The 25,563-nt window shown below is 38.2% G+C and overlaps 2 protein-coding genes across 14 annotated transcripts in view; one reads left to right on the forward strand and one right to left on the reverse strand.

The window, feature by feature from the left end:
* The window catches only part of LOC143217170 (uncharacterized), a 62,923-nt gene extending 46,006 nt beyond the window's left edge, over nucleotides 1-16,917 (forward strand). For 8 of the 13 annotated variants that reach the window (XM_076441053.1, XM_076441046.1, XM_076441052.1 and 5 more), the window contains 14 exons: nucleotides 462-1,503; nucleotides 2,547-2,669; nucleotides 2,940-3,272; nucleotides 4,019-4,273; nucleotides 4,718-4,883; nucleotides 4,950-5,125; nucleotides 5,495-5,827; nucleotides 6,156-6,271; nucleotides 6,343-6,469; nucleotides 7,226-7,511; nucleotides 8,914-9,240; nucleotides 12,934-13,110; nucleotides 13,762-13,838; nucleotides 16,334-16,917. In XM_076441053.1, coding sequence (XP_076297168.1) covers nucleotides 462-1,503; nucleotides 2,547-2,669; nucleotides 2,940-3,272; nucleotides 4,019-4,273; nucleotides 4,718-4,883; nucleotides 4,950-5,125; nucleotides 5,495-5,827; nucleotides 6,156-6,271; nucleotides 6,343-6,469; nucleotides 7,226-7,511; nucleotides 8,914-9,240; nucleotides 12,934-13,110; nucleotides 13,762-13,838; nucleotides 16,334-16,411 — 3,616 coding nt within the window. In that variant the 3' untranslated portion in view covers nucleotides 16,412-16,917. The remainder of the gene's footprint in view (nucleotides 1-461; nucleotides 1,504-2,546; nucleotides 2,670-2,939; nucleotides 3,273-4,018; nucleotides 4,274-4,717; nucleotides 4,884-4,949; nucleotides 5,126-5,494; nucleotides 5,828-6,155; nucleotides 6,272-6,342; nucleotides 6,470-7,225; nucleotides 7,512-8,913; nucleotides 9,241-12,933; nucleotides 13,111-13,761; nucleotides 13,839-16,333) is intronic. The other 5 variants (XM_076441051.1, XM_076441054.1, XM_076441059.1 and 2 more) reach the window with 5 other exon arrangements.
* Nucleotides 16,918-24,173: 7,256 nt separating this feature from the next.
* LOC143217169 (uncharacterized) overlaps nucleotides 24,174-25,563 on the reverse strand; it is a 53,619-nt gene continuing 52,229 nt past the window's right edge. The window contains exon 27 of the mRNA XM_076441044.1: nucleotides 24,174-25,437. Coding sequence (XP_076297159.1) covers nucleotides 24,937-25,437 — 501 coding nt within the window. The 3' untranslated portion in view covers nucleotides 24,174-24,936. The remainder of the gene's footprint in view (nucleotides 25,438-25,563) is intronic.

Raw genomic sequence — 25,563 nt, forward strand, 5'->3', positions numbered from 1 at the left:
AAATGCTAGAATATATCCTTCGACAGAATTTAGCGAAATTTTGATATATTTTAGATCTACAAAGGCTACTACCACTGAAAATGATATTTTATTTGCTTTCCCCTTTATAAAAATCATCTTGAAAAAATTGCAAATTGCATAAACTAACTAAGCAAATTAAGTGGTGCAATTTTCAATGTTTGTATACGAAATAAAATTCTATTTTCATTAATAATACCATCTGCAAATCCAAAATAGATAAAAATCATAGAAAATTCTGTCGAATCAAATACTCCAGCGATGTTAAAAAGTTTTTACGATCCACAAATGCGTAAATCTGCGCAGTCTCCTTCTTTATTAAGAACCACATCTACGCAATATCCTTCCAATCCTAGCGAACAGCCTAATATTCTACATAAGACTCCTCTCAGCTGTAAACAGTCAATCTAAACCTGTGTTGTTTTGTTTGTTGTCCACGATAGGGACAATGACCTAACGCCTCTCGAGGGTGGTCAGCTTTCCAACAGCAAAGTGTGCTCCGGACACTCTAGCGCCCGTTGTGCGAGTAATAGTAATAACAATACCGGTACGGCGAACAATAACAATAAAAGTAACAACACTAGTGGCCCGTCGATGACACATCTGAACGGTCAAGTGAGTGTCGGTCTCAGTGGTCGTGGGTTGGGTGTTAGTACCTCTTCGCACAGTGCTGCTACCTCGTCGAACTCCATAATATTTAGCTCTGCGGAGTCTTGCAACAACCCGCTGCCATCTTTGAGTGGCAGTAGCTCGTTCAACCACTTTTTGGAGAAAATGGACTTGGAGTTCGAGTTGTTCCGCAGTTCCCCATGGGACTTGGATAGCAGCATCGAGTATAGGCCGGAGTCGAGAGCTAGCGGGCCACCAAACTCACGACCATCCTCCCAGCCAGCTCCTGCGTCTCCGAGTCCCCAGGGAACGTTTTCGAACTCTGCGGTGGCGCCACATTGCAGTCCTTTGCGCGCGTTCAGCCCGACTTCTGGCAACGCGGCTCATACCTTCAGTAATTCCTTCCCATTCAGTCCTCTTCAGGAATCGCAGACCTCCTTGACCAACAATGGACCACCATCAAAGAGACAGGAAGAAGCGAAAGGATGTTCGACTACTTTGGATAGCGGAACCAGAAATAATTCCAGCAACGTTGTACCTACGGTCGCTGCTGCCACCACTCCGGGACAATCTTCTGCCTCTACCTCTGCCTCCAATCCATCGGCTAACAATGAAACTCAGAATAGTGTTGTGTCCACCGATTCTGGTAGATTAAGGAACTTGTTGACCAAGGGAGCTAGTGCTAGTGAAGACTGTCAAGAGAATCAAGAGAAAAACAGCCAAAATAAACATAGGATATTGAAGGACTTGTTGAACCAGCAAGATGAGGATGATTTTCATACGGAGCATAGTAAAGTGAGAACCAGTCCTAGTAGTGCGACCAAGCCGAGTGTTGAACATTCGAAAACGACTCTTGGGAATAATATGCTGCTACAGGTAATGTGAGATTTGGCGTGTGACGTTTGGTGGGATACTTAGGGTTCTGAGCTGTAGATTTGGATGTGGAGGAAGTTTATGGGGAATGATGGTTTTGGAGATGAGTTGAAAGGAAATGAAGTGAAATAGGAATTTATTTTATTGAGAAATGTGTTGTTTAATAGGTTGAGAATAATGTAACAGTGTTTTGAAATTCTTCCGTTTTCACTATTTGAAATTGCACCTCATTTAAAAATGATTACGAACGATAAAATCGCAAATGCATCAAATAAATTTATTTTAAGTTCATTTTTGTAGAAAATTATAATTTAAGATTTGAAATGAGCGAAATTTCAAGATTAAATTGAAGGAAATTTCAAGTTTAAATTGAGGGAAATTTTAAGTTTAAATTGAAGGAAATCTCAAGTTTGAATTGAAGGAAATCTCAAGTTTGAATTGAAGGAAATCTCAAGTTTAAATTGAGGGAAATTTCAAGTTTAAATAGTACTACATTTCAAGTTTAATTTTAGGGAAATTTTCTTCTGATGTTTCCACTGTTTTTAACAGCGTTCAACTCAACTTCAAAGTTTTGATACACAGCTCAGAATCCGAAATGATATTGCGTTCCAATACTTTCATGACCGATTAGTTTGATCTGAACCAATCTTGCAATGCCATCTTTCTTTCTCTCTTCTCTCTTTCAATTCTTCCTGCGATCAATCAAAACGTGATCCTTTTCGTTCAAATACGATCAAATACCATTTATATCAACTTCAAATCACTACAGGAATCACCCTGTATATTCAAATTAACCAAACAAATTCAGTAAAGTTACAGAAAATCGAAAGTTTCAACCAGAATTAACACTACAAAGGACATTATTTTCTGTTCCACAACTATTTCGATCAAAAACAGACATTTAGAACTTTCTCTGTCGGAAGGTGAACGTTTCGATTGGTCCTTTTATCTCTTTCCACCGAACAGCAGCGAGTTGCGATACTATAATCTGCAATTCGTACGTTTGCGATGTCCCTAATTGTTTTCCCCTACCGAATCTTTTGAAGTTGTTAAATGAGAAAAACGATGACGAAGACGAAGAGGCTCGTGCTGGTTTTAAGAAGCGAAATGAACTTCTACAGCAACTGTTGAAGGACCAGGACGACGAGAGGAAAGTGCAGGAGCAGCAGGTAGGATGTTTATTACTAAACTGCGGATCTTTATGCGAAATCAAATTTTCCTATCCGAATTCCAACGAAGCCTGGAGTGAAATGGAGAGGTATTTGCTTTTTCAATGTATCTGATAAGCTGAAAATAATACAGAACTTTCAAATTCTTCTAATGGTTTCACTGTTTTAGATTACGTCTCCTTGTTCTTCCTAGAAATGCATAAAATCCGCAGTCTATTTGGTATCTTCTTTTTCATAAACAGACTGTAGTACAACGTTCATGTTTAATAGTGCAAACCGCAGACTCGAGAGGAAGATCCACTGTTGCGAAGCCTTGGATTCCGAAACACCACACCGTCTCCGTCTCAATCAGGCGATAATATTGGACTCGGTGGTTCGAGTCAAGTCGGACAGAAGAGACCCGGTGACGATGGCGATTTGAATATAGCTGTGAAGCGACCCATGGATGGTACGCACCAAGTGTCGTCTTCTGGCACACCTACCAATGCGACTAGCAAACTATGGGAGAAGAACAAAATGTTGGCTTCGCTCCTGGCTAAGCAGCCACCGCAGCCAACCACTATTCCACCTATTCCTGCGTCTGTGATATCGGCTACGCCACAGGTAGCTGGAAGTTTAATCAATTCATTGCTGCAGTATTGCTCGCAGCTGTTATTCACACGATTTCTGCAAAATTGCTTGCATGAATGCTTCAATTCAAATGGAACAACTGTTTTAGCTCTAATTAATTTCTTCACATTAGTTAGGTCTCTGTTAACATTTTATAAAATTTGGAAGGTAGAGCGATCGAACACTGGCTTTTGCAAGTGATCTTTCGCTGGGCTGGACTTAGACTAGATTCGACTCCCAGGTTAAGTTCATTTCATGCTCATAAAATCGTTTTTTTCGAATATCTTCCGGACTATTTACCGCGTCGAAAAATATGTTAAACAAAATCTGCAGATATGGACAGGCCATGTCTTTTATGTCCTATTACCTTTTTTGGTAGAACAAACGGTTTTCGAGAAAATTGAGGAAAACGTCGGATCAAATGAATGAAATATTGAAATAATTAATTGAATGGTGATAAGATCGTTTTTCTTTAATATTTTCTAAACTATTAGCCGCGTCGGAAAGTATGTTAGACGAAACTTGTGGATCTGGGCAGGCTGCGTCTTTTATGTCGTGTAAGTTTTTCTCGTAGAACAAACGGTTTCCGAGAAAATCGAGAAAAACGATTTTACTAGCATTCAATTAATTATTTTAATGTTTAATCCATTTGGGGCACGTTTTCCCATTATCTGTGGGCGCTGAAACTTTGAAATAGAGCCACCCTAACGCATATGTATAGTATTTATTTATATTGTCAGGATAAGCTCCTCCGCATAAAGCAGCAAACGTCACAGCCGACGCAACCACAATCCCAGCAGCAGCAACAAACGCAGCAACAACAGCAGCAACAGCAGCAGCAACAGCAACCGTGGACCGGTGGCAGCATGCAGTCGGTTGGCGGTAATAATACGATTACGACAACTGCAACATCCGCGCGGACTCCTATCCAAAACCAGTCAAGACAACTACCTCGTACAACAACCAATACCTACCTCAATCATATGCTAAGTCAGGTAGTAATATATATAATCATTTTATACATTAAATTATTAAAACGAACTCGGTTCATCGTGATGTAATTGTGTCGGAACATTTCCTTCGATTATAACGAACATACATACGAAATCATTTTATTAGTGTAAACTATACAATTCACCTCGAGAACATTGTGTATTGTGTTTGTAAACAATTTATGTAGTTTTCAAGTTTTGTAGACAATTTCTAAAATCCTATTTTCATTGGTAATAAAACTCTTGTGTGTCGGAATCTAACATTGTTTTGTAGATCGAAAGTGAATCAAAATCGTCTAGATTCTGTCGAATTCGATGCTCCAACATTTCTAGAAAATTTTTATAAATGCACAAAGATACGCAATATAGTTACAGCTAATAATAATCTAGAAATTTCATCGGGGCTCTTGTGTGTGTCTAGATCTAAAATTGTTTATTCTTTTACAGCAACAAAGACCTCAACTGGGTCAGATGGATTCGGAATTCACAGGCAGCGGAGAGCATCATCAAACGAGTACTGATCCGAGCGGTTGGGATAACCAATCATCGGATCCTGACCTGTCCGATATATTGGATCAAGTCATCGAGTTCGTGCCGGACGAAGCTATTACAGGTACACCGTACGGCGTACGCTCTCAGAAGCATAATGGTCGAAATAAAAAATCTTTTTATTTGATAGATTCGTCTGCGATAGCGAATCTGCTAGACGTAATCGAAGCGCCGCAGAACAACGTGTTGAACGAGAAAATGGCGATCAGCGCGATTCAGAAGTCGTTGATGTTATGCGAGACTGCTGTAAATCCAACGTCTTCCACCATAACAATTCCTGGCACGCCTCCAGCTTACTCGACTGCGGTAAGTTTGTTAATCTCGTCTGTTCTTCTCAAGAAAAAGTTACGAAAAAATTCACGAACGCTCTACAAGGGGGAACGAACAACAGTGAATTATTTCAGAATTCTCGGTCGCAGCGTCGATTATTAAAAAAAATCCCGAAGCATAAGATTGTGATAGAATCCTCAACCTCGCTACCTGGGTTAGACTACACATGAATTATCCTCTGTTTCTTCCGTTCTGATCGACAAACAATTACGAAAAAATTTATGAACGTTCTACCTAGTGGCACACACGACAGAGAATTATTTCAGAATTTTTCGTTGGAAAATCATTTTTTTTTTAAATTCATGAATGTTCTATAAATCAATGATTGTCGTGCGTAACTTTCAGTTGGTAACTACACCAGTGACGACGAGCCATAGTTATCAACCTCCGCCTATGTATCAGCAACAGACAAGGATGAGGAGTACCACGCAGCTAGTCAGGCAGAATACAGCTCAATTTACGCAGCAACAACAGTTGCAACTGCATCAGCAACGGGCGAAGTTAATGCAGCATCAGCAACAACAACAACAACAATTGAAACAGAGGTTGCTGCAGCAACAGCAACAGCAGCAGTTACTTATTCCTTCCAACGCTACAGCTACGGACCAAATCACCACCGGCATTCAGAACATTGATAATCTTCTAAACAACACTGTTGCGCCCAACGTGTCGTTACAGGTAATCTTTATATTAATCTTTAGTAGATTTAAACTTGAAATTTCCCTTGTTTTCGGCATTCGTTTAAAAGAATCTCAAAGTAAATGGTGGAAAAAACATTTTTCTCAAATAACAACGTTGTTAGTAGATACTCTTCTGTATCCACTACAAGCTCCCAAAAACTCATTTTCATCGGTTTGATAGTTCTAGACTTATGATTCAACGAAAAAGGGTGACACGGTGTTCTACACGCCTGTAAACCAACCAATTTTAAGATAACGAAAAATCTTTTCAGATTAAAGGCTACAAGATATTTAAATTTTAACAAGATCCGAAATTCTATTTCCAGCGATCGAGCGTTCCAGATTCGCAAGTGTCTCCAGGCTACGGAGGATCCGTCCAAATGCCTTCCTCCGGTCACCGACTGGCGCACTCGTACTCCCATCCATCTACGTTGCCACAACAGTAAGCAGTTCGAATCGGTGCTAATTTAATCATCACGCTCAATCACATAATCGAAGCATTTTTATTTCTAGCCCGATCGTAAACAATAATTTCAACAGTGGGCAACAAGTGTCCGCTGCAGCACGACTCTCGCCGCATTCTCCTGCCGGTATTCTGTCGTTCTCCCATCCGCAGCCGTTATCACCGCGAGTGACGCAAGTACGTTTTCTTTTTCAAGAGTCTAATTTCATTATACTAAGTGTCCCAGATGCCTGGTGTCGCGTTTATTTCCGTTTAAACAAATCTGTAGACTTTTTCTAACACTTTGACGACCGCTTCACTTCATTCCACGTGCTCTAACTGCTCGCTATTATTTTCAATACGATATCTATTGTACCAGACACATTTCTAGATTCATATTTAACGAAACCTTTTGTCGTAACGATTGTTTACAGCCGTCAAAGTGTTAATAATAACACATCGTTCGCATTACAGTCTTCCCTCGCATAGTGTTACTATCTCGGAGGTATCCAGTCTCAATTTTACGCGCTTCCGGATTTTTAAAAAAATTGATTTCGCAACCAAAAATTCTGAAATAATTCACAGTTGTGTGTGCCACTAGGTACATAGAATGTTTGAGGTAGAATGTAGAATGAATTTTTTCGTAATATTTGTCTAGCAGAACAGAAGATATAGAGCATAATACGTGAGCAATCTAAATCAGATAGTGAGGGTGGGGATCCTATCACAATTTTATTTTTTAAAAATTAATTTCGCAACCAAAAATTCTGAAATAATTCACAGTTGTGTGTGACACTAGGTAGAACCTTCATGAATTTTTTCGTCACTTTTTCTCGAGTGGGTCGGAAGAAATAAAGAGACGAAAGTGACACTATGCGAGGAAAGACTGTATACCTACTTCATAGCTGCATAGAATGCTTAATTTTTTTACCTTTTTTTTTCCTGTATCATAAGGGCAACTATGGTAATACCCCGAGACTGTTCAACGTTAATCAGGTGAGAACGCAGCAGCAACCCACTGCGCAGCAGCAACTGCAGCAACAACAGAGATCGATGTCTTCGCCAGGAACTCCGGCATCTACTAGGCAGTCTCCATTTCCAGCGGAGACCTTTCCGCCACCCACATCCCCCACAGCTAGCCAATTTCCCCCTGGTCCAAATCCTGGCGCACCAAATCCCTCTGCGCAATACCGGTTGCAAAGGACCACCTCTACGCCTTCGGCCACCACTCAGCTGCCAGGTAGGTTTACGCTGCATTTGCAGTTCTGATAACAGTTCTACGATAATGCAATTGTGTGATTCTCTCTGGAGGATTAAACAGGGGTCCGTAAAGTTCCTAAAGCTTTCGCAGTAAGCTTTATTATGGAAGTCTGATTTTCTACAGTGGCAGCAATTCTATATGAGAAGATTTGATGTTGTCCAGAGCTGTTCGCACTTATTTGGTGATGTGAAATTAATTGTATAGCTAAAGGAAGTTGATTAAACTTGACCTTTAATCTATAATAAATAATAGGAACTCTATGGACGCTCTGCGAGTTACGTAAGCGACTAATTTTGTAGGATTCTTGGAATTTCGCTTCGATCTCTTCTAATATTGTGATATCGTATTTTTTTTTTGTTGTGAGCGGATTTAGCTAATTGTGAGCCTTTAGGATTTAGGTGATTTTGGTCAGGACGGTGACCACCAGTCTCTACATGTGATTTTTGTGTATGGTTGCGTATCGATGTGAACCCGATCAACTCTTTCGTGTTAGATGTCTTTGAACGCGCAATTCGAACGAAATATTCGTATATTTTTGTATTGTCTATTTTCCATACGAAACGATTGATTGAAACGTGCGGATAAACTCGAAGCGTTTGTGAATTTTCGAATGTAAACGTATTTGTTCGAAGAGTAGGTAAGTACACACAATCGATTAAAATTATATATTTCTATTTTACTCGGTATTGCAAAATAGTGGAAGTATTATACATTCTTAGATTAGACGAGTTCTAGATGTGTTGTTGGTCGTGTCTTTATTCCTTTACTTTTTGCTATGATTACGACGAGATACGTCGACTCTTCTGAAAGGGAACAGACGATTAAGTCTATTTTGATCAACTAATTTTCAAAAATAAATTCGATGAGTGCGTGCTGACTTTTAATCAATGTTAAATATATTTTATTGCAGGTGACGAACACTTTAAACGTATATTCCGCAACAGTGTATTTTCAATTTTGAATTAACTGGATTTATTTCGATTCTCATGATACATGTAAAATTCATGCATTGATTATTATTATTGTTGCATTCGATTCTACTAGACTGCGAATCTTCATGCATTTATGGCTTCTGAAAATGTTGAAAAAATGCTAAGAAATATAGAACTCCACAGAATTTAACACGATTCTTATATATTTCAGATCTACAAAGGCTGCTACCACTGAAAATAACATTTGTTCCCACTTTTTTCAAATTTGTCTGGAAAAATTGCATGAACATCCGCAGTCTAATAATTACAATAAAGAGCAGCGAGAGCATTCTGCTGGTAATCAGAGATTGTATCGGAGAGCATGGAGGGCGATGCGAAAAGCTAGAGGTGTTAAATGTTTAGCTAAAGAAGGAAGGAAACCAGAAGATAGACAAGAATTGATGTTGCAGGTGGGCTCGGTTCGCCCCGACACTACGGAGGAGTGAGTAAGGAACAACAACAACCTCTTCTTTCACCTAGTCATCCACATTCGGGTTGCCCGGCAACACCGACTCACAATCAACACAACGTAACGAACACCCAACAACACTTCTCCAACCAACAACATTCTTCTATGATATACCACACAACCGCCAATACAATCAACACAGCAGAAATGCAGAACAATCAGTTCTGTTACGATAGGACGTCTGTTCCGCTGTATTCGTCAGGGCCTGGGGATTCGCAGGACGGCAGGTCTCTACCTCCCGGTAATCCCGTCAATCACCAATTGGGTGGTAAGTCATGTGACCATTTAATGTCATGTGACCATCACTTCGTCTCATCATTTACACCCCCTTGTTCTCACCATCTCATCCACCCCATGTACGACTTGTCCGATCAAAAACACTGTTCGTACACCTGTTCGTCGTAAAAGGCATGCGACATCTTTTTTCGGTTCATCGGACCACATTATTCTATCACCAGACACACCCCCATCGATGTACACCAGAAATTTGTAAATACGATAATTGTGTTCAAACGCAGAGGTTCAATGTACCTGTGTGTATCATCATTTTCTAATCATCTCGCAAGTCTTCCATTATCTCATGCTATGTTTTTGGGGAATTGGTGTGTGTGTTTATTAATGAAACTCCACGAAATGTTTTGTGCAGTAACTTCGCTGTTCCACGAACTTTCATCGTCGAATCTTCATTACGCGTCTCGATCTTTCTCTGAATTTTGATTCTCGTAAGATAATAGGATTCCACGCGGAAACGCAGACTTTCTGGAGTATTGTATAATTTCGGATTATGTTGAAATTTAAATATGCGGTAGTCTTCAGTGACCGAATCTCAAAGGATCTTTTGATATCCTAACGCTTAATGCATTGTGTTGCCGTTTGGCTACACATTCTGTTCTGGCGCTACATTCACTGCAGGAACGTTTGGATGCTTTTTACGCATTGTGGGCTACAATTTGTAGCCACAAGGCAACAAACCGCTCGAATGTATTTGTATACGATGCGCGCCATTCATACGTCGTAGATTTTCTAACCTGAAATATGGCAACATATGATAATTTTGTAATAAAAAATATTTCCCCTTAATATACACTCTTTTTTTTAGTAATGTTTGATAAATAGAAACTGTAAACAAAATATCGTGCATTTAAGGGCTAAAAATTATTTGAAGATATCGAAAAATCCTTTGAGATTCGTTCATAGGTCACCAAAGACTACAAATCATACTTAAATTTTAACAAAACCCTAAATTCTACTCGAAAAAGTGTCCGTTTTCGCGTAGAATGACCCAGTAGTGATTACTGCATGGCATTTTTGTTATTGTGACCACACCCGTTAGAAACGTACTTTCTTCGCTACTTCATAGCACGATAATGAATTATGCAATGCGATCGGGGTAAATCATCGTTGGATAGAAATGCCTCTGGAAGATTTCTACAGAATTGTTACGTAGTCGGACAAGCTCATTTATAACGTACATCATCTATGACGTGCATACATCCACCCCACACTAATTCCAGCGATACAACGTTCCAGAATTGCACCCTATCTCTTTCTTTAGCAAATATAGAAAAATCACACTTTTCTACGGTGATTGTAGACACCGATGTACTTATGTAACAGGCATAGTAGATAAGTCACGTAGGAGAAACTGTCCTCTGTACCATATATCTTTTTTAGGTACCTCTCTTGTGCCCTGTATGCGTTCAAAATCACTGTACCTACTTTTTAAGGTGGACTGGAAACGGAAGCGGGCAAATTCAGTCCGAGATCATTCTTTCTTCGTCTGTTGTATCATCGTCTTTATTGATCATTCATATTTCCAACGCGATGTCTTTATCGATCAATTATATTATATTCCTTTCTGAAGGAAAGATGCTTAAACACATTTCTACAAGAAGTCACATGTTTCAAAGCATGAAATAATGATTTATATTGGTAATTTGCCCATTTCCGCTTCGGAATATGTACGCACCGATTAGTGACTGCCTCCGGCACCTCCGGAACACATGAATTATTAGCGTCACTATCACTTGCACCATATGTGAAAAGCCTGTGCTGGAAACTAATAATACGTATTTGCTGCCTCGATATATCGTAAGACTGAACCTTTTGTATCGATATGCCTAAATCAGGATCTAGCAATGATAGTACATTGTTAACTAACAATGTCCAGAAAAAACAATGGCATCCGTAGAACTGAAATATCTGCAAATGTGTATATCGTAGAATTTTCAATCTTTCTCTTTATCTTTCACGATACAAAGAAATGTCGAAACACGTTCAGACTCGATTTATTTATTATTATAAACCGTTTAGACAATGTAAAATAGAATTCACATCGACCTGTACAATTCGGTGTGACACCCTCGCCTCCTCACATCTGTTTCTTTCAGTTTATGTTTAAGTATGTTGTGCTTGTCGTCTTATCATACTTTCTTTGTGTTTTTATGTTGTACTCCACCATTAATCCCTTGTTGTTCAACCATATGACGATTTTTGTACGTGTTTTTGTGTTTGCGAGAGGGATGTTCTGCGATTGGAGCACGATCGAAGTAAACGTTTAGCTGCCCGGTAAGCAATCTGCTCGATTTTGGACGGGCATCTGTGTCCGCAGAAGTATCGCTTTCTGCTGGCAGGCTGTGCTGTCCAAAATCGAGCAGATTCCGAGCATCCTCAGCTTCCAGCAGCGTTCTGACAGCGTAATGCTCGATATCTGCTCGAGGCAGGCCTGCCTGACTGGGTGTATTCAGAAATAATCAAGGATTTTGGTCATAAAACAATGTCACATTGCTGTACGAATACAGAACACGTTAGATTTGTATTAAATAATTCACAATGTTATATATTGTTTTACATTGATCGTTCTCCAATCGTCGCGTCAATGTTCGGTTGATTATAACGATTTTTCAAAAACACCAACGAGAAAGAAAAGGGTTTACTAACAACGACGAATCTCCATGTATAGTTCATCGAGCTTTCGTGACTAATCATATATTGTCACTAAAATGCAATTATTATTTAAGCAGTTCGACGGTCCTCTGAGCTCTCAGTCTTCTTTTTTTTATGTAATTTCGCTGCTACGTGTCCACGTGAGAGCAACCTACAGTTAATTTCAAGATTAGAACGTAAAATGTATAGAAACATTTTCACATTTGTACAGAAACATTTAAATATCTCCTCGTGTCTGTTAAAATATTATATATAACTGAACGAATGCGTACTATTTAGTATAGCATGCTTGACCGAGGAGAAATATATCTTCTAAAGTCTTAGAGATATATTTTCTAAGTCTAAAGCAAAGTCTTCTTGATTAAGTGTACGAAGAAGTATTATTGTAAAATGTTAAAACTCATCTCTCAGATGGACATGCTTGGCAGCACAAGCTTCCGTTGTGTCTCCAGCGAACGATTCTCGGCTTCGTCTCATTCTACCATTTTTTATTTACGTTCTCTTTATTCCATTTGTTTCACCTCTCTATCTCTCATCCTCCAAGAATATATTTCATTAATTAGACTGCGGATCTTTCTGCAAACTAAAAATGCACTGCATTGAACGCGGGAAGCAGGAGCGGGATAAAATTTGATTTCATCGCTCAATGACTTCGTTGCATTAAAGACAATGATACAATACTCTTCCAGCTTCTTTACAAATGCATAAACATCCGCAGCCTACTCATTACGCTTGACCAATCACAGTGGCCCCCGGAAGGGCAGCAGGCACACAGGTGTACCGTCTTGTCACGGGATAAAGTTGTGTTACGAACTATGTTACTGCAATATATATTGTAAATACCGCATTCTGTAATAAAACATTCATCCTGTACCTTTGACTAACTCTACGTTACGGCTTGCACATTAAGGTACCATCCGCAGAGATAACAAACCAACAATCCGAGAGACTTTCTTGTTCCGTTCAGCCAATCCGTAAACAATAAACTAACAGAGAATGTGTTCTTTTGTCACAGGAAACGCCAGCAGCACTTCAGAGTTCGTCAGGCAAGAATTAAGAGCGATAGTTGGCGCAAGGACGCAGCAACAGCAGCAACAGAGGGTACCAAACAACCTGCAGAACAATCTCTCCGGTCAAGTCTCGCAGGATGATCTCGACGCGCTTGGTCTCAACTTTGAAATGTCATCCGCAGGTACGTCTCTTCGCACATCTACTTTGCTTCTTCCTTTACACACCACGGAGAGACGTAGAGATCAGGGAACTAGAACATCAAACACATTCTCTCGCAGAACAGCCAGCTGTTATTGTAGAATATATATTTCTCGTACGTGACTCTCCTCTGGGTTGAAAGATCAACGATGAACATGTATTCTGCAATTTTCACTTTGCTTCGAGAACAAGACATTCGTTTACACATCGTAAAGCAGTTCGACACTGTTTATTCTCCTCCGCTGCCACGAAAAATGGTGAAACCTCTATCGACATCTTCTGAAATCTAACTAGATGTGGTATTCTTTCGCGCAGTATTTTCTCCCGGAAGCTGTGAAGAAGTATTACAGGGATTCCACAAAAGTTACGCATAGATTCAAACCTCTTTTTAACCGTGTAACCAGCTTCAAGTATTGTTATTTAATTGTCTTTGCAAAGTTTTAACGAGATAAATGCTTGAAGTTTGTTACGCCATACTAGAGATAGACAAATATATTATTTTAGAAAGATACTTGTTGTCTACTTTACTGCGACACGAAACCTCTGCGCTTCTTAAAAAGGCTAAATAAAAGTCTAAATAATGATTTATGATAAAGATTGGTGGTAACGACTGCTGTTACGATGTCCTAACTAGGTGAGGCTGTGGTTAGCGATGGCCCTGCAAAGAGCTGGGCCATTGGGAGTGCCGGAAGTGCCCCCTCGTCCTCCAGGGTAAGACCCTTCCGACAATTACTTTTACATGTGTATATATATATACATATATATATATATCCACATATATACATATACATATTTTATCTTTTTATATTTTTTTTTTGATTTTGTATGCTATGTCTACCCTTCTTCGCTTGGCTTCTCAAAAGTTATTTTCTGCACGAAACATGTTTAATGATTTTTCTCTCTCTACGCACCGAGCGTAAAACTTTTTGTAGGGGGTATTTTTTAGCGCTCTTTCTTGCATGTTATCACTTGGACGTTACTTTTATTATTGTTTATTTATATATATAGATTTAGTGGATATATATATCGCAAGATTAAACACACCACGCAGTGTATTTATTATTGTCGAGTATTACTAATCATCATTTGATTCTTCGGTCTGCGGAGAACTTGTGGATGAATATTATTTAATAATCTAATAATGTAATATATTATTTATATTTATAAATAGAATGAATAGAGAGAATGAACTTTTATACAGGCTGGGTCCGAAGAAACAGAACACCTAAATATCTCTGTTACTTTTCATTGTACAAAAAAACTATTTAGGACAAAGTTACACTGTTTGAAGGGCCACATGTAACAGTGTTAGGGAAAATTTTTCAAGGTCATTTTTTTACAAGATTTCAAGGTCATCGTTATTTTTTTAAATGGAACGAGGTATTTTATAATATATCAATCGATGCAGCTGGACATTCGTTATAAAAAAGTACTAACCTATGTATGTCGAAAAGTTAGTAGTTCGCGAGATATTTCGATTTAAATAACTCTAAAACACCATTACTGTCGTACTAAAACGTTAATGGTGTTTTAGAGTTATTTAAATCGAAATATCTCGTGAACTATTAACTTTTCGACATACATAGGTTAGTACTTTCTTATAACGAATGTCCAGCTGCTTCGATTGATGTATTAAAAAATACCTCGTTCCATTTAAAAAAATATCGATGACCTTGAAATCTTGTAAAAAATGACCTCGAAAAATTTTCCCTAACACTGTTACATGTGGCCCTTCAAACAGTGTAACTTTGTCCTAAGAAGTTTTTTTGTACAACGAGAAGTAACAGTGATATTTGGGTGTTCTGTTTCTTCGGACCCACCCTGTATACACTTCGGTTACGATAACTCTAGAAATAACATTGCATTTATTGTTGTATCACGCGCAGAACTAATTTCATCGATAGAAGCACAGTTTTCTCTCGAGAGCTTTGAATGTACTTTGTGTTTCTGTTAATCTTCTAATTTTTATCTAGGCAACTTACGAGTATTCTTGTACATACGAGAAGTTAGAAGCGTTGGATAGATTGAGATGTTAGAGGAATCTAAATGCCGTCTTGTTGCATCGTGTAACATTTGTAATATTGTAATGCTTTTTCACAGTGAACCGATAAACATTGTTGCATCGAGCCAAATTCAAAAACACTGTTTCAGTAACCTGAAATATATTTGAAGAACATTTAAGATGGTTTTTTCCTACAGATTTTGAAGTGAATTTCAGCTTCACGGTGGCGCAAACAATCTAGCTAGAATTTATCAGCAGTTCTTGGAGCGTTCTATGAAAATTTTATTTGAATTCAATTAATTTGATTTTATCAAGGATCCATCGATCCGCTTTCACATGATCCTTGTATATTCGATGGATCTTTGACATTGCTTCTTAGCGTTTTGCAATGTAACTACTTCGACCGGTACGAACAAGTAAAGAAATTAAAAGCGCTGTTGTTTTCTACGTTGGTTGCTTGTCGTGTGGTTATATTCACGATAGTGTAGAGCATTTTCCTTTTTCTTTCCTTATGTACTCTTTCCAAACATCGCTAGATTAGTGGTCTATGGGATGTATTAGAACATTAGATGTATAGAACATATATATTTGGCTTTCGTACAATTTTCTGTTGGATTCATTAGCTATGCATTCTCCTATGTAGATGCGTCTTTGTCGAAAGTATATTCTTTTCTCTTTATACTTGAGTATAGTAGTGGAGTATTTGTAAAATGTGAAACTTTATACTCTTTATTGGACTCGTACGATACAATAAAGTGTTCATATATTTGAAAAATTCAACTCAAATTCTTTGAAAATGTATAATACGTAAAAATCGTTTGTTTTATTGATATTTCAAAGATAAATGGACAATCGTTCGGTGTCGCGTCTTTTAATTTTCAATTATGGAGCACATGCAACAAGCAGAAACGTGTCAGTTCCACCGTATTGGCTCCATAGCCAGTGTTGTTGGTCTTTTATATAGCAAAATGTAGCAGACATTCATTAAAATTCAGATCCATTCATTTGGTCCGACGTTTCCCTCAATTTCCTCGAAAACCGTTAGTCTTCCAAGAAAAAGTAATACAACAAAAAAGACGCAGCCTGTCCAGATCTACAAGTTTCGTCTAACATATTTTTTGACACGGTCAATAGTTTATAAAATATTCAACAAAAACAATTTTTACGCTTGATCAGTCTAATTAACTCTGACGCTATGTTTCAGACTTCTATGGAGGAAGTGGCTCGAGGTGATCCGAAGGTGAACCAGTCTTCGCTGTTGCAGAAGCTGTTGTCCGAGTGACTGCAGGCCAACAATGCCATGCATGGTAGCGGGATCTATGTAATATATGTTTGAGCATGAACGATAAAAAACGGGAAACGAGGAAGAACAAAAATACTCCTTCAAGTTTCACACGCATACACATAGTCACACGGGAGAGAGAGAGAGAGAGAGAGAACAGTTTACACCCACGTGTCTCACACACATTGTACGTAAAATGGATACGATTGTATTATATGTAACGCTGCGACACGCGAAGTCAGTATTCAGATACGTATCACCAAATACAACGCGAGAAAGTCGTACGCCGCTGCGCGGGCTGTTAGGTCAACGGAAGAAGTGTTCAACCACTATGTTTGTTTATTTCACGCGGATTTGGAGGACCGTAAGTTTCCCGTTCGGCTATGACGCAGAGGAAGAAGAAGAAGAAGAAAGAATCGGCCACGTTCTGGCCTTGGTTTATATATATACATGTGATGATAATATTGTATGTGTGGATTAGAGTGGCTCTTGAATTTCTTTTATGTCATCAACTCAGAATTGGGAGGAATAATGTAGGAGAAAAGTCTGTAAAAATGGATTAATCTTTTGTATTCGGAGCTGTTTTAATTCGAAAATTAAACATACTTTCCGACCGAAATTATTCGGCTGGTAAGAAAGTAATTTCGGTATTTTAAGGTGTTAGTAAAACCGAATTTTTTTATTCGGGCGATGAACTTTTAATCGATAAAATATTTTCTTATTTATTCTTTTTGGCGAAAAATCATCGAACAAAAGCCAAAAATATCTTATTCATTAAAGTTCATTGCTTGAATAACAAATTGGGCTATATTTCACCTTAAAATACCGTAATTACTTTCTCCCGACCTAAAATCATTCCATTCTATTTTGCGTTGGAACGAAAATTCGTTACGTTTGTAAATAAAAATTTGAAAGCTGAAATTTTCATTCATTTATTCCGTTCTAGTACTTTTTGCCATTTTTTAAGTAACTTCTCGTATTATTGAATAAATATATGAGTAAATACGTTAATTTCATCTTCGATTTTTAATTTGAAAATGCTACGAACTCTCGTTCCAACCTACCTTCCAACTTCCAACCCGACTTTTTTAATTTTATGGGTATGAAATTGACATAATACGTCATACAATACGTAGATATTTTAGTAATTGATTAGATGCCAACGTATTTAATAATGTAAACAGTATTTTACCTTACGATGTGAAGTTTGCAGAATATGTCGTGGGTCGGCCGGGTGAGATAAGCGACTAAATTTGAATTTTCTCAGGAACTGTTCGTTTCACGAAACAAAGTAGTAAGACATAAAAGACGCGGCTCGTCCAAATCTACAGTTTTCACCTAACACGTTTCTTGACACGGTCAATAGTTTCGAAGATATCCGGAAAAACGATTTTATTAAAGGCGAGATAAGCGATACGTCGCTGACATTTTTCTTAATTTTCTCGGATTTCTCGGAAACCGTTTGTTCTACAAGAAAAACTGATAGGACATAAAAGACGCAGCTCGTCCAGATCTACAGTTTTCGTCTAACATATTTTTCGATGCTGCAAATAATTTAGAAGATATCCCAAAAAACAGTTCATTCAATCAATTATTTCAATATTTAATCCATGTGGGCATATTTCTTCTCATCACCTAATCTCGCTCAAACTTCCCACAGATTTTCTTCTAATCATTTCTCACAAAACTCTGGTGGGGGTGCCACGAAAAAGAAAATCAAAAGTCTCAAATAAGAGCACCCTAGTGTGTATATATATATAGAAGGAGCAAAAAGCCAGCTTCGAACGATACTCGAGTATATAATAAATATATATATAAATATTAGGTTGGACGGAAGGTCGTAGTGTTTTTAAATAAGAAGTTCAAAGATAAAATTAAGTTATTTATGCACAGGTTTATCGAATAACATGACGAGTCACCGAAAAAATGGGGGAAAAGTAATAGAAGAAAATGAAGAATATGTTATCGAACAAATCTACATATGTACAAATATCCTAATTTTATCTTTGAGCTTTAATTTAAAAACGCCACGAATTTTCGTTCGAACCCGATAATATAAAATTGTATGCATATGTTTATGTACGTACATATATGTTCGCCGATATATACGTACGTGTATACGTGTGTATGTATGTGGATATTCATATGCGTATGTGACAGCGACGACGCGATGCGGACCGTCAGTGTTGTATTTGGTATCACTGGGAAAAAAGAAGGAAAACTACGTAGGTACCTCAAAGGTATACTTTACTATACCACTGGCTGTTGAACATAGAACTATTTATAGGTTTAATTATTGTACACAAGATTGAGAGCGAGAGAGCGAGAGAGAGGAAACGAGAGAGAGAGAGAGAGAGAGAGAGAGAGAGGGATGAAGAATTCTAGAAATAACGAAAAAAGAAGATAAAATAATAGAGCACTATCCACGTATTCTCTTTTTCTTTTTTTTTAATTTAACATCCTTTTTGACTATTACATTTATGAATAATATATTTGTGATTGTAAGAAATCTGCAACCAAAATGTGACAAAGAATACTTGTTGTTGTTAATATGATTATAAACTATTATTATTATTATTTTATTTTATTATTATTATTGACATCTCAATCATTATTATCACACTATTACCAATTATTCTTGTTGCAATTACTATATATTATTATTATTATTATTATTATTATATATATATATAATATTAAGGATTATTATTATTTTTATTATTACGATAATAATAATTATTAATAATTGATATTATTGATGAAAAAAACACACACTTGGAATACGCATATATTTCTAATTCAATAGTAAGAGTACCTTTTTTATATACCTATATATATATACATATATATAAAATCTGTAATATGTGTATATATGTATGTATAGACGGTTTATATAGCGCGTTATATACGAATAATTCGCCTGATTAATTGTATATAATCGGTATATAGATTTACGTATATTTATATATATATGTATACGTGTGTGCATGTGTGTGGCTGTGCGTGTATGTCTGTGTGTGTGAGAGAGAGAGCGAGAGAAAGAGAGGATAAAAGAGAAACAGAAATAAGGAAATCGAAAGAGAGATCAATCAATTCTATTTTGCATAGCTCGGTGAAAGCAAATTCTCCTTTCGGCTCTTAGAGATTGCACATTGAAAAAGTGGAAAAACAAACGAATTACTTTGTTCAACCCCTTGCCTTACAATAATATCGTGTCCTGAACAGATACTAATAAAAATATACGTCAATGATTTCCTACAACCGAAACTAAATTCCATTTTGGTTTGGTTGATGTACAGCTATCGGAGAACATACAAGTTTTCTCCTTTCTTAGGAAATTGCGATCTACAATATATAGTATACTATTGTAGTATACTATAAGTTCTAATCGTTGAAACCGTAAAATATTGATTGGCAACTAAATTCGCGACCTTTTGTTTCGTGATTCTTTTGTAGTATCATTCTAATGTGAGATTCAGTGACCATTCCTTTTGAACTGTACGTCAAGCTGGAAAGCTCTGAATTTTACGATTAAAGGTCGGGTTATATAAGCCAGTTCATGCCAGAATATTGTTATATCGTTACCCAGGTTTATGTTGACTATTTTCGAACGGAAATGCATGCCAGGCTTCGTTCCGATATTTCTTTTCGGGACGAAGCCTGGCAGGCATTTCCGTTCGAAAATATTCGATAAAACCAGGGTAACGATATACTGTCCGATCACCAGAACTGGCTTATATAATCCGACCTTAATTTGATAGAAAATACTCGTGCTTAAAATTATATATGTACATATAAATGACTTTGTTCGAGAAAATGTGGAGGTTACTTACTTAGTTGCCAACCGTAATGAATCGTAGGGCGAGGGGTTGAAACGCGCGATGTCTCTGTTGTTATATACGTTGGATCGGGAAGAAAAAATAGGAAACACAAAAGCGAAGAGAGAGAGAAAAACGATATTTAAAAATAGAGGAGGAGGAGGAGGAAAGAGAGGAAGAAAAAATACGTGTTATAATCAGGTTTATATGTATATACACACGCCACGCGATACAAAACAGGAATGTGTGGCGTATATATATATATACATATATATATATATATATATGTATATGCATATGAAAGAAATCTCACGCAAGTGTCTTATTTTTCCAGGATGTTTACCACTTACTAAACGAGCGAGAGAGAGAGGGAGAGAGAGCGAGAGAGAGAGAGAGAGAGCGAGAGAGAGGAATGAAAAATGAATTAAAGTGAAAAAGGTGACGGAGTAATTATTGGAAGAAATTTGCTAGAAAAAAGCGAGAGAAAAGGAAACGCGTTTCCCCTATTGTTTGGAAGAAATTGTTGCAAGGAATTATTGGAAGAAATTGTTGCAAGAAAACTACGTGTGAACTATATTTGTTAAATTGTTGTTACCTATTATACATCTCCGGTGTTCTTTCTTGAACATTTCTGTTCTTCTGTTTTTTATATATATTGTATTATTGCGTAATGACTTTTGTTTGTTTTTGAAAAGTCGATCTTCTTTCTCGTTGGACGAGTTGGATGGCGCGAATTTTGTTATCTTTCTTTGATCGTTTAGGTGTTCGAGGGAATATTGTGGATCTTGAGGAAGTGGGAGGAGAGAGGGAACTGATTGTTTGATTACTAGCGTGGCTCTTATTGTAAATTTTTGAATTTCTTTGATGGCACCAACCTCAGATTTGTTATAAATAATTTGAGAAGGGTCTGTGCAAAGTTTCAGTGGACACAGATAACGGGAAAACATGCCAGTAATGGAGTAAATATTGAAATGATTAATTTCAGGTTGATAAAATCGTTTTTTTCGAATATCTTCGAAATTATTTAGCGAGGCACAACAAACGATTTTTTATAAAATTGGGGAAAACCGTTCTACGTGCAATTTCAAGTTTAAATCGAGGGAAATTTCAAGTTATGAATTCAGGAAAATTTCAAGTTTTGTATTCAGGGAAATTTCTAGTTTTGTATTCAGGGAGATTTCATAGTTTAATCGAGAAACAGGTTTCCTTTAACACATTTTCCAACGGGGTCAACAGTTTATAAAATATTCTACAAAAACAATTTTTACGAGCCTTAAACTAATCATTTTAATATCTAATTCTCATATGACACATTTTCCCGTTACCCAATCGCGCTTAAACATTGTACACATATTTTTTGCATTATTTCTAACAACTCTGGAGTTGTGCCGTAAGAGAAAAGAATCTATCCAAAATATGTCTAACAAGATTAAGAATAAAAACCACCCTATTGATTACAATGTGATAAATAATAGACAGCGGATCTTTATGCAAAATAAAAACGTTCAAACTGAATTGCAACAATCCGTACACGGATAGAAATTGATCTTCTTTCTTAATAAGGTTCATTTATTAATTATATAACAGCATTTTTTTCAAATTCTTCCAATGTTTTCACTGTTGTAAATTACACCTGCTGATTTATACCATAAATGCATCAAATCCGCTGTCTAGTGATAAAAAAACTGGCCTGGTCCGTAAAACGTGTGAAAAAAAATCATCTCTGTCGCACTTTCTTCCAATTCGAGCGGTGTTACAAAGTTGCGTGAAGAAAAACCAAGAGGAAAAACAAATCTATAAAAAAAAGACGATATATAAAGAAAACCTGTAAAAACACATTCGTGAGGTACTCTGAATATGTACACGTGCATACATAGGACGCGTATACTCGTTTGTTGTGTCGCGCGTCGCCGTTCACACACGGATATACGTGTGCGTGCACACGCGCGCACGAGCGCGCGCGCGTCTTTGATTTTCTCTCTTTGTTGCTATTTTTCCGTTGTGATAACACTTTGCCGATCTTTATGCAAAATATTCATATATTCTGCGTCGATTCTGGGAGCAGTAATTAAATAAAAATTCATTTTATCCCTTAAAATAGTCTTTCCACGTTGAAAAACAACATAACAATTTAATATTCTTAGATTTATTACATCTTTCACTGTTTTATAAAACAATTTCAATGTTTCGTAAAATAATTTCACCCGGTTAATTTCTTCATGAATTAATTGAATTGCATAAAGATATTCAATTTCTTCATGAATTAATTAAACCGATTAAATTGCATAAAGATCCGCAGTTTAATGATTATCCTTTTTAGATCCTTAGAAATCTTTGATCCTCTCCCTTTCTGGCGCGCCCGCGCACGTGTGCGCGTACGTACACGTGTATGTATGCCCGCGCGTGTGTGTATGTGTGTGCTTACGCCTGTATAAGTGCGGATATGTGTGTGCGTGCGTGCGTGAATGAAAATTCGACGGTGTGAGTGCGCGGCTCCGCGTGTTTTTCTCTTTGTGCGTGCGTGCGCTCGTAGGCACGCTTGTACGCGTGTGTGCGTAGTGAATTACGTCATATAGATAGATCATATGTGCTTTCTAATGATGAATAATTTTATAAATATAAATATAATATCGAGATCTCACCGTGTACTTTTATTTCACGTCGGCCAAAATCAACTCGTAAGGTAGCAGAGCCCTGAGGCAGTTATATTGGCAGGAATGTACCGAAGCAATATGTACCGGACAAAAAGACTCCAGGACGTGTACTACGAGTTACAAAATATACACAAATACACTTGTTATACATTCATTTTTTAGAATCAAATCATATGAATTTTTTTAAATTCTGCGGGGTGCTCAAGGTACCCCATTTCATCGAGAATCTTATCGTACTGAAGCTAATCGCCGCGCATGCGCCTGAAATGTTGCGCATTTCTGGGAGCAAATGATTCGTGCCGCTTTCCTCATAAGACGCAATGTTAATTCCAGCACGAATTATACACGCACTTACAGCGCCATCTAGCGGCAAAACACTCAAACTGATAGCCAAATGTTACCGACAGAGCAAACCAGTGTAGGACTACACGCACATAGTATCTCGTCGGTGCTACACGACGTGTGGAGGCCGAACTTCAGACATGCGCCACAAGAGGGACAGGCACTCGACTGGCCTTTCCCGCAAGTACTCGTTCCTCAACGATTAGCATATATACCGTCCTCAAATAGCTTTCCGACATCCCCACGTCTAACAAGGCAAGGTCCGCCAGTCAGCCTTACTGATGAGTCCTCTGTCGGGACGAAACGCCTCCTTCCTTTTTCCTCCTCTCCTTTCCAAGTAGTCGAGCTATGTATCATAGTTGCCCATGGCTATGCTAGCTCCTACACCAGGCCGGTAGCAGCGCCATCTAGCGGCACATTTTGAACTAAATCAAATCGTTAGTTCCCAAGTCTACCGTTAGATGGCGCTGTTCCCAGCTTGACGTGCTCTGTCGGTAACATTTGGCTAAGAGTTTGAGCGTATTGCCGCTAGATGGCGCTGTAAGTACATATACGAAGCGCAAATAATTCGTGCTGGGATTTGCATTGCGTCTTATGGGGAAAGCGGCACGAATCATTTGCTGCGATAATGAATATTCTTCGGGGTGCTCAAGGTACCCCATTTCATCGAGAATCTTATTATACTGAGGCTAATCACCGCGCACGCGCGTGAAATGTTGCGCATTTCTAGCATGACTGAACGGACACTCACTGATGGTGCAATTCACCGATGTGTAAATCCGTAAAGTTCAAACATTCGTAACTTTTGAATCAGTGAATTCCTTGAAACTTGGATTTCCGGCATTCTCTCGGCAAAGTCTACAAGATTATGCAAAATAAAAATGCAAAAGTATCTGGTTCCCTCGGGTGAACCTTCGCCAGGGTCTGCAGCACACAATGTTCGCTGGCTTCTATAAAAGACTTTATTTAATGCAAAATACATAGGCAGTTACAATAGGCAGTTACAATACGATAATATCGATCGAAATAAGTCCTTTTTGGCATCGAGCATCGTTTCGAGCATTGTCTCGGACGATAGCCGTTGTATTTGTGTTCGCTACGAAGAGGGAGCGTGATAAAACTAGACTACGGATCTTCCATGCAAAATGAACATTGTCTACATCGATTGCAAGAAAGAGAAACCAAATTGACATCATCATATATTGACATCTTCAATTTTTTAAATTTTCCAACAATTTTCAATCTCATCTACGGATGCACCGTGGTCTCATCTACTCAATTTTGCTATATAAATACATAAAGGATCCGCGGTCTAGTGATAACTTATCGAACACGTATTTGAAATATTTTGTTATGTTATATACATCACGGAGAGTCGTTCGTTGCCTCCTACGTACGTTACGTCACTGTAGAGGTCCAGAGGCAGATCTCGTGTGTGTTCGGCCTAATCACATTTCAATCCACGCAATTTTATTCAATTAATTCGATTCGACACATTCATTCATGATTTGATCGAATAGATATATCTGTACAACTTCTGGAGCAACGAGATATTTAAAATTCATCTAGAAATCGATGAAAGTAGGCGTAAATTGCATAAATTAAAATGCGGACGCTTCGGTACAGTGTTCTACGTGTGTACACGACTTTAAACTATAATTTCAGAACTCGATGACCTCTTCATCCCTGACCCCGATGATGTTCAAATTTTTTAGCCCACGTAGGGAGTTTCTGTCGGTCTTTCCGGTTTGCGAACTCTGCCTCTTCTTCTGACGTGGTACGCGACGTTTCTATTTTGGTTCCTCCCTCTGTTAGATTGTTGTTGTTGTTGCTGTTGTTGTTGCCTCTGGTGTCCAGGGTAGACTGGATAGCGTTGCGGTTGATACTGAATGTTTCCTGCGGACTCTCTCTGGCCGTTTGTCGAATAAGGATGCAGAGTTCTGGCGCGAGGATCTTCGGTAACGCGACGCCGAAGACAGACAGCGCAGCGGCTGACTCTCGACGTGTGGTCTGCCTTTAAGGTCTGCTGCACCGGCTTCCGGAACATCTCGTAGTCCTCGATGGTCGCTAGCCAGTAGGACGTGGCCGTGGAGAAGTAGTTGCAGGTGCCGAGACCGCGGCACTCGATGAACGGTCTGATGCGGAACTCCTCGAGGCAGGAGCCTGGAGAGATTAGCGATTGGCCGCCGCCTCCCGCGCCTGCGTCCCGGTGCTGAAAGTTATAACCATTTAGACGCGTTGCAATTCTGATGTGAATAATTTCTGAACCAGTTTAGAAAGGCCACAGGTGACGGTGCCAGTTCAACGTGTACAATTAAGAGGATACCCCTCTTCTGAA

Source organism: Lasioglossum baleicum, chromosome 16 (assembly GCF_051020765.1).
Source record: "Lasioglossum baleicum chromosome 16, iyLasBale1, whole genome shotgun sequence".
Lineage (NCBI taxonomy): Eukaryota > Metazoa > Arthropoda > Insecta > Hymenoptera > Halictidae > Lasioglossum > Lasioglossum baleicum.